This window comes from Hyaena hyaena, unplaced genomic scaffold (assembly GCF_003009895.1).
Source record: "Hyaena hyaena isolate Hyena2069 unplaced genomic scaffold, ASM300989v1 scaffold_62, whole genome shotgun sequence".
Taxonomy (NCBI): Eukaryota; Metazoa; Chordata; class Mammalia; order Carnivora; family Hyaenidae; genus Hyaena; species Hyaena hyaena.
In genome coordinates, this window is record NW_024080694.1 from 2,779,316 (window position 1) to 2,795,389 (window position 16,074).

The following is a 16,074-nucleotide window of genomic DNA, read 5'->3' on the forward strand; positions in this document are numbered from 1 at the left end:
TGTATTTAATGATTTCCCCTTATTCTTTTGAGATGGGACAATTGGAAGGTAAGGAAGAAAATTAAGAAACTGTATTTTAAAAGGGAAATGAGTTTATCCTAAAATAATGTGCAAACAGCCCATGCATGGCACCCTCCTCATTGTTTTCTCCGAAGCCTGATGGAGACACCTAATGACCTTCTTTGTTGGGTGGGCATCATACCTGGGTAGAGCAGGCTGGTTGGGGGTTGAGGGGTTCCAGCCACTTTGGAAGACATCTCCGCTTCATAGCCTGCTGGCAAGTTGTCCAAAATGGCACTGGAGTGTCTGGTGGAGCCCAGCCACAGGTACACGTCGACCTTTGCTTGCACGGACCAACCAGCCGGCCGTTTTCCAGGAAGCTGGGGAAAGGTTACGAGGAAGACCACTTGGTTAGGAGGAGGCTCACTCTTTGAGAAAAGAGGTCCTGTGGATCTGGGGACACAGCCAGGGCAGGTATTCAGAGAGCAGTTCTCAGGACATAATTTTTTTTAATGTGTATTTGTGAAAGAAAGGGCAAAAACTGGGGAAGAGCAGAAAGAAGGGGACAGAGGATCCCAAGCAGGCTCCATGCTGACAGCAGACAGCCAGGTGCGGGGCTCGAACTCACAAACTGTGAGATCATGACCTGAGTCGAAGTTAGACGCTTAACTGACTGAGCCACCCAGGTACCCCGTAATCTTATATCAAAATGAGACTGATGGACTCCAGTTGCCATCATGCATGATCCCAAAGGAGGCTCCAGGTTTAGTGGGCCTGAAGCTTAAATAGGCACTTCTGAGCCCTGGCTCATTTAAATCTACCAGGAAGGTATTATTATTACTGCTGTTTGTATATATGAGGAAACTTGGACTCAGAGAGGCTAAAGAAGAGCGCTTAGATCGCTCAGCTTTCAAGTGACAGACCCGGAACCAAAACCCAGAGGAGACACTTCCAGATCTAGATGCTAGACTCTGTACCCCCATAGCTTGCCTCTTCCTACACTGAGTTGAAATCCCCCTTCCTAGAACTTCTAAGCACCTGGAATCCCAACCCAAACACAGCTTCTACCTCTTTGCTTCCTTCAGAGGGACTCACGTGCTTCTTCCATAGGCCAGCCCCCCTGTGCTTGAAGGAACTTACCAACCCTACCATGTCCTTTCTTCCTGGCTTAACCATCTCTAGTCCCTTCATCGCTTCCTCATGCAACGTCGTTTAAATTCTCTTTCTACCCTGCATGCTCTTCTTTGCATGCACTCCAATTTGGATTTATATTTATGTTTGTTGGAATCTGTGTGTTCACGTATTAGTATAGGTGGCTTGAGTCTGTGCGCATACAGATGTACGTGTGTGGGTGCATGTGTTCTCAAGATGTGGAGGATATAACTCGGTGTAGTATGGCTTCTTTATTCCTCAGTCACCAGGATTAGGGGATTCCTTCCCCATTAAAGGAGTCCCAAACCCCAGACTTGGCTGTGTTCAGAATTGTGGCCAGACCTTCATTTTTAGAGTGGCTACCTCTCCAGATTTTGTTGACTCTCCTAAGTGTCACCTAGTGTTTCTTAGGATTTCCTATCAAAATTGTCCACTTTCTTCGGCACCACTTATTTTCCAGAAGGAATCACAAAATCCTACATGAGAGGCTACAGTTTGCTCTGACAATTTCCAAGGCACCCATGCTTGGAATTCATGAAACCATGAATTTGAAACCCAAATTCAGCATGGTTTTTTACCTTTCTCTCTCGCTCTGTAGGTCCCTTAAGTGGATTTTCAGCAACTCAATTCAGCAACCACCTGAAGGGCCATTAGGCCTTACTAAAGCAGTGGGGTCAGGAAGGCGTCATAATGACCATGACACACTCCCGGGCCTCCCTTCATTGGCTCACAAGGAGACCGACTTGCATTCCTTTATTTAAATACAAGGTCAAGGGTAAGAAAGAAACTGCTAAGGGAGCAGAGAAGTAGCAGCAAGTGTCTCTATCTTTTCTTTATGAGCCAAATATTTTACTGGGCTTTAATGGGTACTTCAGGAGATGGACCAGTAGAGAAGATATCCCAGGAAGAGGAAAGGCATGAACAAAGACACAGGGGTGGCAATTAACAGTGGTGATACAGGCTAATGTGTGGTGAGTGCTTACTCGGGGTCAGAAAGGGATTTGCTAAAAGTTTTCAGAAAAGAAAGAGCTGGAGCAGAGAATGACACAGACGAGGATGAGGAATCCTGCTCATTACGGGGATGAGCTCAGATTGTATTCTTTAGGGACTTGGATGCCGTTGCTTACTCAGCTTTAAAAAAAAAACAAATAAGGTCATTTTGTTGTTGGCAAAGACAATCGCTCTGCAACTCATTATTTTAAAAATTATAAGAAATCATCCTCAACTCACCACTTCTGTAATAATAGTAATAATAATAATAGTTAAAATGCATTAAATTTGTTCAATAAAACAAATATTTATGAGAGCCTAAGGTTATTCTGTTGTAATAAAAAGTAATCCCTTTGCTATCTATAGACATCACTAGGATATTGCTTCACAAAGGCAGGGATTTTTATCTATCCGTTCACTGTGAGGTCCCCACAAGAGTGCTTGGCATTTATGAAGTACTCAATAAATGCTTGTCAGGTTATTAATTTATGTTTCTAATAATAATTGTATTTTACACATGCTGAGCACTTACACTGTCCTAGGTCTTTCTCACGTTTCTCCCCACATACACAGTGTCCTAGTACTTACATACTATTAATGAGCCATGGGTTATCATTCATCTTCATGGTGACTGAAAAGTAAGTATTTTTATTATGTGTACTTTGAAGATGTAGAAATGGGGGTTCAGAGAGGTTAAGATAATTGTCTACTGTCACAGAGCAAGGAGAAAATGACCCAGGACTCAATCCTGCTCTACCCCACTCCAGAACCCATACTCTTAGCCAGGGCTCCTCACACTGATCTATCTGCATGAAGTGCCTGGGCATCTGATTAAAATGCAAATTCTGGTTCAGTAGGTCTTGTGATTCTGCATTTCTCCCTCACGGTGTGGATGCTGCTGGTCTATGACCACAGTGTTAAGTATTTGAATAGCAAGACTTACTATCTGCATCACCCCAAGCAGGTCTGATATCCTTTGCTTTCATCTTAAAGTAAAACAACAACAAACACGTCATTCACTCCACTGCTATGAAAACCTGGGTATGCGGATTCACGGTTAGGACCAGTACCTCAGCTAACATCTTGGGAAATGTTACATAAGCACCACTGCTGCACTCCTCAAGTTTGCAGTTTACACATCTTTTAAAAGATACAAATTGAAATTGCTTGCAAGACGCTGCAGGATGTCTCACTCCAGAATCTCAGGTGGAATTCCTGCAACATTACTGAGTTGCAGTAACTTAACACATCTAAGTGCTTTTGGAAAGAGCATCTCATGTTCAACTGCAAATCATGTTTCATCTGGGGTCTCTTTCCCTGACTCCCCTGCTTCCCCAGTTCCTTTTCTCTCTCATGTGCTCCTAAAGGACAATTTCTTTCCTTTTGAGAACAGCATGGTAAGGGGGGGGGGGCGGGCAGAAAAAAATAATTAAAGAAACAAAAGTGCATTTGAAAACTATGATCACCAATGTATACAAATTGCATGAGACAGAATGCTATAGTCTTAGCCTCTCCCAAGCCCCACCCACCTCCTCCCAGGGTTATGGTGAATGCCAGCTGGCTTTTAAAAACAGGGGAAGTCCCTATGACCCAGCAATAGCACTTCTAGGAATTAACCCAAGGGATAAAGAAATGCTGAGGCATAGGAGCACATGTACCCCAATGTTCATAGCAGCACTCTCCACAATAGCTAAAACATGGAAAGAGCCTAAGTGTCCATCAACAGACGAATGGATCAAGAAGATGTGGTTTATCTATACCATGGAATACTAAATGGCAATGAGAAACAATGAAATCTGGCCATGTGTAGCAACATGGATGGACCTTGAGGGTGTTATGCTGAGCGAAATAAGTCAGGCAGAGAAGGACAAATATCATATGTTTGCACGTATAGGAGGATTAGGAGGAACTTGACGGAGGAACAAGGGGGAGAAGAAGGGCGGAAATGGGGGGGAAAGGGAGAGAGGCAAACCATGAGAGACTCTTGAATGCTGACAAAAACTGAGGACTGATGGATGTGGGGGGGAGAGGGGATGGGCATGGAGGAGGCTACTTGTGGGGATGAGCACTGAGTGTTATGTGGAAACTAATTTGACAATAAACTATTTGTAAAAAATAAAAAATAAAAATAAATAAACAATAAAAACAGGGGAAGTCTTGGCAAGTCAGAAAAAGGAGCCAGAGATGGTTAATTCACACAGATTGTGCTGAAGTTGGTCAACTAGTATCAGAAAGAGAGGGTTTGCTTGCTTTGTAGACGTTTGTATGTGGCAGGACCCAATCATCACTTTGTGCCGCATCCTAGATAAATGTGGACTGAAAGCTGGGGTCCTGAGGACTGACTGGACTCAGGAGATAGGATAGAGATGGAGGCAAGATCAATGAGGGGCTCTCTGGAGTCCAGCTGGGGGTGAGGGGTATTCACATGAAGCCATGATTCCAGGAAAAGAGAAAAGGAAAATGGAGCACCACCCTCTAGCTGGGTTCTGAGCACATTCAGCTCCTCCCACAGGGAGCTTCCTTTGGGTCACATCTTTTTCCACCCTGTGGCCACTATCCTTTTCCAACCTGCGGCCACTACGGGTAAGGTGGGGAGGAGACCGCAGTGGGAGAGCTCTGCTCTTTTGGATGGTGGATTGAGCTGAGCTTAGCAAATTTTGTTCCAGCGATTCCACCCTGTTCACTATAGCATTATGAATATATTTAAATTAGAAAAAAAAAGAAAGATGGGGTGCCTGGGTGGCTTAGTTAAACCTATGACTTCAGTTTAGGTCATGATCTCATGGTTTGTGGGTTCGAGCCCCGTCTCGGGTTCTGTGCTGACAGCTCGGAGTCTGGAACCTGCTTTGGATTCGGTGTTTCCCTCTCTCTCTGCCCTTCCCCTGCTTGTGCTCTCTCTCTCTCTCTCTCTCTCTCAAAAATGAATAAACATTAAAAAAAATTTTTTTAAGAGAAAGATCATGGAACCAGGAACCAGGATTTACTATTACCATTTACTATTTATTTGGCCATGTGACTTCAGATGACACACTTTAGTTTCCTCTAGATTAACATTCCCCGAACTGGACCCCTAGTAAAAGTAGTTTCATAACATTTGTAAAGAACTATTCTAGATGAATAAGGTTGGCAAGCACGGGCTGTAAAAGTTAAAGATGTTTCCTGACTGCAGAACTTCTGGAAGCCTTCCGCCAGCTAATGGGCACCGTGACACCCCTCGAGAGGATGCAACTGCAACCTCCCAAATGGATTTGAACATGGAAGTTTGTGGAGCCAGGAGCTGTTGCACAGCATAAACTCTGAGGAAACTCTGGCCTAGAGATTTTTGAGGTTTGCAGTCTATTATCTGTCTTCCTGCACTTTTAATTCTCAGCTAAGAAATCAGAGTGAGCGGCAGGCAGTGAACACTTTGCCTCCCTGATGCCACTCTTGTTTTCTTCAGATTTAGCATTTCGGTGAAGAGAAACGGACAGAAACAGAGATGGAGAGAGGGAATGAAAAGCAATGGTGACAATCAAATCAGAATGGAAAGGGTTCTGCTGAATCATCTTATCTAGATGATTCATCAAGTCAGTGCAAATGAATTAAACGACATTTAAAAAGCTATTGCCCAGAGTGATTGCAATGACAAAAGGAAAATACAGACAAAGACGTCAGCGAGGGCCACAGGGCGAAGATTCTGAACTCTCAGTTATGTCCAACCTCTGGTTTTATTTGACAGTTAGTTGTTCTTTGTTCTAATTTTAAATAAGGCCAGCAGACATCAAACTATTTGGGAGGAAGTAACTTTACACTGATTTTCTAGTATTTTTAGCAGAGCCCTCTGAAACGATTTGCTATTTTTAGGACAAATGTTTCTCGTGACCCCAGAATTCCTTGGATGGAGAAACTTGAAGAGAAGCCCTGACATTTGTGGTAAATAACTAGAGTGAACATTTTTTTTGGTTACCATTTTACAGGGACCAGTTAAAAAATCATATTATACACATGACGGAAAACAACATACATGACAAAAACAACATGCGTTACAGAAAATAACATACAGAGCCACAAATACTTCAGCAGATATGAAGGGGCACACAATTCAGACACATCCCCTAGATATTGGATGCCAATCTGTTTGAGTGCCAACACTGACTGAGTGATTACCCTGGATGATATACACTCTGCGTTCTTTACAGACAGTTATCCACTTAACCCTCAGCACCATCTCCATTTGATGGCTGAAGAAGAGGAGACACAGAGATGTTAGGTAACTTGCCCAAGGTCATGCACCCTGTAAATATTAGCCCCAGAATTCTGTAATGGGTTAAACTGTATTCCCCTAAAATTCATACATTGAAGTCCTACCACTCATGGGCTTAGAATAAGACTTTATTTGGTAATACGGTCATAGAAGATACAGTTAACATGAAGTTAAAACTGCAGTGTGATTCTTTTTTTTTTTTAATATTTTTATTTATTTCTAGGAGAGAGAGAGAGAGAGAGACAGCGTGAGCAGGGGAGGGTCAGAGAGAGAGGGAGATACAGACTCTGAAACAGGCTCCAGGCTCTGTGCTGACAGCACAGAGCCCGATGCAAGGCTCGAACCCACAAACCGCAAGATCATGACCTAAGCAAAAGTCAGATGCTTAACCGACTAAGCCACCCAGACGCCCCAACTGCAGTGTGATTCTTAACAAAAAGGACATCATGTGAAGAGGGATACATACCCACAGGGAGAACACAATGTAGAGATTTGAGTTATGCTCCTACTGGCCAAGAACTGCCAGAAGTTAGGACAGGTGCTTCCCTAGCGTTTTCAGAAGGAGCATGGCTCTGCCAATGCCTTCATCTCAGATTTCCAACCTTTAGAATTGTGAAATAATACGTTTCTGTTGTTTAAGCCACTCGGTGGTACTTTGTTACAGCAGCCCTGATAAACTAATACAAATTCCAACCAGATTTACCTCATTTCAAAGCCTAAGTATTAAACGATTATCCCCTACAACATTTGATAATGTCTCTTCTGTCTGCAACATTTAATAATCACATCTAAGTAGACTCTAAAACATTTGGATGGCACTTAGAGGCTATCCAATCTACCTGCCCATTGCCATATTTATATCAAAAGGACTAAGATCAAATATGGACCTCCATATAGGAAACCATTTCCCTCTCATGGCTATCATAGGGCCTGGTTAGATCCTCTGGAAACACATACACATACTCACTCACTCACTCAACTCACCATCCATGTGGTAGCCCTACAAATACTAAAAATCTCTATCAGGACATCAAATCTTCTCTTCTCAGTTAAACATTGTTATCTCTTCACCCATTCTTCATACGGTATGGTTAATGAGCCTTATCACCCTCCCCCTGAAGCAGTGGAAGATAATTATGTTGTAGCAAGAAATCAGAACTACAATTTCCAGGAAAATCTCCTATGAGTTGGGAAGAGTTAGTCAGTCAAATTATACATTCTTGTCAGTCACTGGTGAGTGCCAAGCCCCTTGACCACTTTTTCTCCATATTTTTTCAAGTTTGCTTCTGAGATAGAAATTTATAGTATAGGTAAAATACCCAGGGTCTCCAAGAAAGGCTCAAATTTTGATTTAGAAACAGTAGCATCCATCCAGAGACTGTACCTATGATTATCCACTCATGATGCATCAGGGGAGACATCAGGTGACCTATCTGCCTGAAGGGTACAGGGAACCTAAATGAAATTTCACAACTGGAAGCCACCAGGAATCTTGAACTGCCAGTTCTGTGAAATACAATCTTTTTTTCTTGTAATTTTCCTTGAAATCTATTTTTTAAAATGTAGATGAACTCATGTGAAGAGATGTCATGGATAAATTATGCAAGAGAAAAGGTAGAGAGAAAACTAATAGAAAAACGGTTAGTTTTCCTAATGATCAAGGAAATAAAAATTAAAGCAACCTTGAGGTACATCTGCTACATTAAAAAAAAAAAAACCCTTTCATATGTGTCTGTTGACATGGTAATGGAAAACTGGAGAATATTCAGCCTCAAGATGGTCTACTAAATCACAGTTTGAATCAAGAGGAGACAAGGTATTTCAGCTGTCTGTCCTCAGACCTTTGAAAGTGTTGGGGAAAAGTCAGAGACATGGACACACATGAAGAATGCTGAGAGACTCAGGAAAAGCAGAGATTTCCTATCGTTGAGTCAAAAATAGTGCAGACTTACTTTGAGGAAATGAGTTTTGATCTTCCCACAGTGTTTGCCCATCTGCTCACTGACAGGGGAATAGAGCAGGTCCTTGGAGGCGATGCGGGCATATGCCACTTTCCTGTTGTTGCTGAGCATCCAGATGAAGACATCAGGGATGGTGTGCTGTGGCTGTGGAACGGAGGGAAATGGATTTGATGGGTTGGTGCTTAACAAGTACCCTTCCAAAATTCTCCTCCCTGAGACAGTCCCTCTCTGTAAAACAAATTCTGTGACTTAAACCATCAAGGCACTTAAACGTCTATGCAATCAAGCAAGTTAAGCGTAGCTTCTTTGGGAAAGCCTTATGTCATGACTTGTAAGTACATATAAACACCATTATGTCTAACTTGGCTACTGTGTCTTAAGGACATGCAAGTGGGATCCATGATTTGACATCTTTGGTGGCCTACTTTTCTCCATCTATGAAAAAATTTCTTCCCCTTTTGTTGTTGTTGTTGTTTTTTGTAATCATGTAATGATTTAGACTCGAACATTGGTCCTCCTAAGAGCCAGGTAGCTTTCCAGAATATTCAAACGAAAAAGCAAAAGCAAACATCCATGAATGTCTTTCTATTTGCTCTTTTTTAAATTTTTTTAATGTTTATTTACTTATGAGGAAGAGGGACAGAGTGTGAGTGGGGGAGGGACAGAGAGAGATGCACACAGAATTAGAAGCAGGCTCCAGGCTCTGAGCTGTCAGCGCATAGCCCAATGCGGGGAATGAACTCACGAACTGTGAGATCATGACCTGAACCGAAATTGGACGCTTAACTGACTAAGCTACCTAGGCACCCCTCTATTTGCTCTTAAGGAAGGAAAAACAATTCTTCAAAGGACTTTAGACCTAAAATATGGTTACCAAGTATTTTAGCTCTATTTTAGGTTGTTATTCAGGAGAAATCTGACTAACTTACACATTAAATTCTACTTTAAAATTGAGCTAATCAAGACAGGAATTACAGAATTCCCTGCTAAGAGGCCCATTATGTTGTAAGTGTTTGAAATGCATATTTCTGAGCCAACATAGCTACCAAATCAAAAGGGAGGTACATTGTCATAAACCATGCTTTTACTTTCTGGGCTCGAAGCCGTGCTCTGCCTTTCTAAACCCATAATCCTCTGGTGTAATTTGTTCTGCTAGAAGGCATCCCTTCTCTCTTTATATGGAAACATCAGCGAAGAGGTTTTCCTAGCCAGAGGGTTGGTCAGTCACAGACCTGAAGTCCTGATGCTTGGTTTGAACCTTCTGGGTGCTTATTAAAATTCCTGCATCTGCTAAAATGACTTCCTGTCTCACTGTTTATTACGTCCCTGGGCAGTGATGGATTTGCAACAAGATATACAACTTTCGAGATTGACAGACAGAAGCAGTAATTTTCTGTATCTCTCCTTGAAACCTTCCCGTAAAAAATCCAGTATCTGACAAAAGCAAATATGAGGACATTTTTAGAACATTCTATAAGTCACAAAAGCTACTGTTTACAACTAACTTTAAAGGAGAAGCTGTTTTGACTTTTACTGGATATGAGTTTAAATCCACTTACAGTTGAAAACTAATCAAAGTCCCCATACTTTGACTTATTTTGACTTTCTTGATTCCATTAAGGAATATGCTTTTTATTTCTCCTGAATACTCAGGCTTCATTTATTTTTTTTTTTTTAATGTTTATTTATTTCTAGGAGACAGAGAGAGAGACAGCGTGAGCAGGGGAGGGTCAGAGAGAGAGGGAGTCACAGACTGAAACAGGCTCCAGGCTCTGAGCTGGCAGTCAGCACAGAGCCTGACGCGGGGCTCGAACCCACGAACCGTGAGATCATGACCTAAGCGAAAGTCGGACGCTTAACCAACTAAGCCACCCAGGCACCCCACTCAGGCTTCATTTAAAAAAATCAATAAAGCTGTACATGTTTGGCTTAATTTAAAAATCTCCCTTCTCACCCCTAAACTAATAGTGCCTGCTCACTATGCAGGGCTTGGAAGAGAGCATTGCTCTCCATCTTTTATCCTTATCAAACATTCAAACTTCACTAGGAATATATTTGGTCTAATCCCCTAAAGGAAGTTTGCCTTAGAGATGATTACCTCATCAACGAGGAAGCGGATTTTTTCCACAAAGATTTCGGCTTCATGGATCATTTCATCAAGAGATAATTTTTTCTTCTGCTGCTGAATGATTGCCTTGGCCTCCTTGGCCATTGCTTCCTGAAACAAGACAAGAGTCCATGTAGATTTTTCTAGCCATTTGGACACCATTTGCTGGTGAATCCTGAAGGTGCTTGTTAAGTTCCACACCGAGCCATTCATGGAGCTGTTTCAGGGTCTGCCAGTGTGCACACTGTTCATTTAACAGAAATTTCATAGACATATGGTGGCCAATGAATATCATCTCACCTTTGTTTGATAGATAAGAAGCCAAGGCCTGGAAAAGTCAGAGATTTGTCAAGGTCCAATAGCTCTGTGAGTCAGGGCCTAAATCCAGGAACTAAAATGTATTGAGTTCTTACTCTGCCAGGCAAAGCTCTACCTGCTGAATTACTCCTCATTGCTTCTCACAGCAGGCTCCCGGGGCGGGTACAATTGCCAAGAGAGCAATGCAGGACCGGAAGGCCAAGCTAGAGCCGGGCCCCGCTGAGTCCAGAACCCACGTCCTTAGTCAACGCCCTTACTTCTTCTTCCAGATGCTTGAGGGATGCTTCCAGACCAACCTGGTGTCACTTGAGAAACACTGCCACTCAGTCTGAGTGTTTGGAATATCCAAGTGTTTATTTGGATTCATTCACTCAGCTGCATTTTTGTGCAGAGGAAACACCCAAACATTTATAGTGATTTCTGGCACCCTGCGTGAGTGGGTCTTGCCTACTCTCTGCTTCATCTCGCATTGCTTTGCTTCATACTCTGGGGCCCAGGCACACTGGTCCTCACGAAGGCCCCAAACATGCCACGCTCAGTCCGTCCTCAAGGCCAGTGGGCTTTCCTCTTGTTCAGATGCTCTTCCTGGACACTGCGTGGCTCGTTCCTTCCCAAGCCTCAGCTCCAATGTCACCATTGCATCATGTCCCCCACATTTTCTGATCACCATGGCCTTACAAAGTTTCCTTCATAACCATAACCTGTAATCATTTTGTTTATTTGTTGTTTACCTTTCAATCTTCTGTCTTCTCCACTGAAATATAAACTTCACTAGGACAGGGACATCCTCTGGTTTGTTCTTACTTTGTTCTTACTTTGTTCTCAGTGTCTGGCAGAGTTCCTGACACATAGCTAGTGTTAAATGAATGTTTGCAGAATGAATAAGCCAATCAATTAATAAATTCCTCAGGGGCTAGTACCAAGTACTTGCAGCTCTGTGTTCCCAGCACCTAGCATAGAGTCTGGCACATAGGAAGCCTTCAGTAAGTGCTGGCCAGGAGGACTGAATACTTGATGTGTACTAGGTACTATCCTAGGAGCTAAGGCCCAGGACAGAGGAAGACACAGGCTTCCTTCCCTGAGACTTTGACAGTCTGGTGAGCTAAAAGTGATGTATGTGCAAAACATCAGGGGACCAGAGAGAGGCAGAGCTAGGCTTTATAGATGACATGACATTTGAGCTGGGTCTTTAAAAAGGAATGGAATTCATCAGGTGATAAGAAGAGAAAGGAAAGTCCAGGTAGAGAAACCAATTGCAGACAGAAGGTATGTATGACTGACAGATGCCAGTGATTTTTGAAGCAATGGTGATCTAATCAGGTTTGTGTTTTAGAAGGACCATTCTGCTTGTGGTATGGAAGATGGGCTGGAGGAAGCCATAGTCTGGGCCTAGTGGGTGCTAAGGAAATTGGTGTAGGCAGAGATTCTGGGGATGAAGAAGTGGAACAAGTTCCAGAGTCTTTAAGGGGAGGAATCAACAGGGCCTATGGTCTAACTGACTATTGAGGGTTAGGAATAAAGATTTAAAGTTGAGTCTAGGCTTCTGGTCGGAGCAACAAGTATAGCTGATGGCGCTAATAGAGGATGTGGAACAAAGTTACATTGGAACCTGAGGGGTTTCATAGGGTGGGTTGAGTTGGAGGTGCTGTGAGACAGGTAGATGATGTGTCCACTGGGAGGGTGGAAATACAGGTCCAGAGATGAGAAGGGAGAGCTGGGCCGCCACAAGATATTGAATGCATGGACTGGTTCAGGCCAAGGACTGCTGGAGGTTGAGAAAGCTCTTTATTTCTCAATGTAGAGCTCTGTGGGCAATATGCAGTAGATGACATTGCAGAGACAGGGAAAGGCAGCTGGAGGTGCTAAAGAAGAAATGGGGTAGGAAGATCTATATAGTGAAAATCTGGCCTCCCTTGGAATACAGAGGAGGAGTACATAAACCCTTGTTTATTATTCTGGGAAGAAAGGTGAGCCTGTTTAGAGATGTGGGTTTTAGTGTCTAGACTATGATTAATTAGCTGTGACCTTTAAAAAAATCCTTTAATCTCGCTGAGCCCACTCACATCTTCAAAATGCCCCTGACCAGTCAAACACGGAGTCATTTTTCTTTGAAGAATTATCATGGCCTCATACAAAACATCCCGTGGTGCTGCTGTTGGAGCTGAAGTTTCGAGGTGAGATAAGCCAGGGTCTGAGCTGGTCTGGCAGCTCTCAACCATCACTCATTCGATAAGAACAGAGGATCTGTGAGGCACGCAGAGCTGTGCGGGTTCTCCAGGACACAGAGAGGGATCGGCTCCTGCCCCACTGTCAAGAAAGCTTACAACTCTTCACAATTCTTAATGGAAAGAAACCGAGGAGGCGAATAACAGTTTGGTTTTTTTTCTTTTTTGGTCTCTCCATTTGTGAGGCAAAAAGAGTCTATGCCTTTGACAAAATATAAATGTCGAGAAAATGGTCAAGGAGGAAATCCATCAGAATAGGATATAGGACTGATGGGTTTCTAGATCATTCTTATAAACATTCAATAAATGCTCATTCCTTTCCAACTTACCCATATATTCACTTCTCACTCATGCTTCTACATCACGCAGATGTATAACCTTTAGAACCTTATCCTCATCTGGCCTGTGACCTATGCTCATCTGTGAGGTTTATTTTTAAAGCACATGTTTTAATTCTGTTCAAAGTATAAATAGATTTTCACATACCAGCTCCTGCCAATAGAGCGTAAGTCGTTTCTTATCTAAAGTGGTTTGGTTCAACATCTTGGGCTTCTTTTCTGCTTCAGAGATAAAGGCACTGTAAGAGAATAACAATTTGAAACCTACTTAGTGAAAATCCATTTACGTACTTCCAGAGATTTGCAAATACACTTTCTGCAACACAATGAGAAAGTGGATGAAGCCACAGAACCAAGATTTCTCATTTCGAATTAAGCAATGATGGGGGTGCCTGGTGGCTCAGTCAGTTAAGTGTCTGACTTTGGCTCAGGTCATGATCTCACTGTTGAGGAGTTTGAGCCCTGCATCAGGCCTGCCTCTCTGCTACCAGTGAAGAAGGAACCTGCTTCAGATCTCTCCCCTTCTCTCTGCCCCTCCCCTACTCACTCTCTCTCTATCTCAAAGACAAATAAACATTAAAAAAAAAAAAAGAATTAAGCAATGGTGCACTAATTTTTCTAAGAGCCAAAGTGAGGATTGGAAATGATGCCCAGACCCCACATTAGTTTGGGGGAATAGATGCTTGTTTTCCTATTTTCTTTCACATACATATCTATTGTGATTGCTATCTAAGGTCATAACGACAAACATAAAATAATGCAGTTTTCCATCATCTTACACATTTAGCACACATCAAGAGTCTCCTGAAAAGTTGTATGTAAAAAATATTTTAGAGTCAATACTGGGAGATGTCCTTGCATGTTAAAAACTCTACCAACGATTGAGTAGTAACACTTGGAGGCATGATGTTAAAAACGTGTTCAAATCAGGATATCTGGGTGGCTGAGTTGGTTAAGCATCCGACTTTGGCTCAGGTCATGATGTCACAGTTTGTGAGTTTGAATCCAGTGTTGGACTCTATGCTGACAGCTCAGAGCCTAAAGTCTGCTTTGGATTCTGTGTCTCCCTACCTCTCTGCCCATCCCCCACTCACACTCCGTCTGTTTCTCTCTCTCTCAAAATAAATATTTAAAAAATTTTTTCTTAAATAAGTTCAAATCATGTTTTCAGTCATATGTGGAATTTGAGAAACTTAACAGAAGACCATGGGGGAAGGGTAGGGGAGAAAATGACTTCAAACAGAGAGGGAGGCAAACCATAGGAGACTCTTAAATACAGAGAACAAACTGAGGGTTAATGGGAGGGGGTGGAAGAGAGGAGAAAATGAGTAATGGGCATTGAGGAGGGCACTTGTCGGTGAACACTGGTGTGTTGTATGTAAACGATGAATCATGGGAATCTACTCCCAAAGCCAAGGGCACACTGTATACACTGTATGTTAGCCAACTTGATAATAAATTATATTAAAATAATAATAATAATAATAAATAAAAGAAAATGGTAGAGGTTATGAATGCAATTGAAGAAGAAATATAAATGGCTTTAAAACATGGGGAAATAAGATAGTGCCCTCATTAGTGAAAATTTAAATGCAAATTAAAATCAATGCAATTTTCACCTATTACCAGTTGGATAATATTCAAGGTCAGTGGGGAAATAGTCACTCTCCTTCACTAATTGTTTAAGAGACAATTTGACAGCACTTGCCAAAAATTAAATGTCTACATAATTTGATCCAAAAAATAAGCTAGAATTCTGTCCTTCAAAAACAACTGAAAATTTTTGCAAGAAGATGTTTATACAGTAATGCTTATCACAGCATTGTTTATACTAGCAAAATAAGTAACAACAACTAGTATATCAGAGACAAGTTAAATACGCGATACGTATCACACAATTAAATACTGAGGACTACTATGTACTACTGTAGGAAGATTCTAGTGCTAGTTTGTGGAGTGAAAGAGCAACCTGTTGAACAACACGTGTTAACATTTGTGGAAAAATACAGTGTTTCATGAATGTGTGGGTTTGCAAATGCACAGGAAAAAAAATCCAGGAGGACAGATCAAACTTGTCTCTGCTGAATGGGACTGGAGAGAGAACTGAGAACACTTTTTCTTTATATATTCCTACGGTTTCTTGGTTAGATGAGCATCTAATACTGCTCATCTAACCAGAAAAGTCAATGACAAAGGAAACAAAAAGGGGAAGAAGCCACACTTCCCGGTGAGGGGCCCTATGTCAGAGCTGGAAACCTCACCAGCAATTCTCTTCGGACATACTAGTCAAGTCAAATTTTCTCTTCATTTCTATTTATTAATTTCTTAATTAAAAATTTTTTTACTGTTTATCTTTGAGAAAGAGAGAGAGAGACAGAGTGTGAATGGGGGGGGGGGGAGCAGAGAGAGAGGGAGACACAGAATTGGAAGCAGGCTCCAGGCTCCAAGCTGTCAGCACAGAGCCTGACGTGGGGCCCAAACCCATGAACCACGAGATCCTCATGTGAGCCGAAGTCAGAGGCTTAACTGACTGAGCCACCCAGGCGCCCCATTTTCTCTTGATTTTAAAAAAGAAGATTGGGGCGCCTGGGTGGCTTAGTCGGTTAAGCATCCAACTTTCGCTTAGGTCATGATCTCGCGGTTCGTGGGTTCGAGCCCCACGTCGGGCTCTGTGCTGGCTGCCAGCTCAGAGCCTGGAGCCTGTTTCAGTCTGTGACTCCCTCTCTCTCTGACCCTCCCC

At 42.4% G+C, this 16,074-nt stretch overlaps 1 protein-coding gene across 1 annotated transcript in view; it reads right to left on the reverse strand.

Moving 5' to 3' along the window:
• Window positions 1-16,074, reverse strand: part of FER1L6 (fer-1 like family member 6) — a 122,036-nt gene that overhangs the window by 68,706 nt on the left and 37,256 nt on the right. Inside the window, exons 15-18 of the mRNA XM_039231989.1 lie at window positions 13,483-13,573; window positions 10,445-10,564; window positions 8,338-8,490; window positions 203-380 (exon numbers count right to left, since the gene is read on the reverse strand). Coding sequence (XP_039087920.1) covers window positions 203-380; window positions 8,338-8,490; window positions 10,445-10,564; window positions 13,483-13,573 — 542 coding nt within the window. The remainder of the gene's footprint in view (window positions 1-202; window positions 381-8,337; window positions 8,491-10,444; window positions 10,565-13,482; window positions 13,574-16,074) is intronic.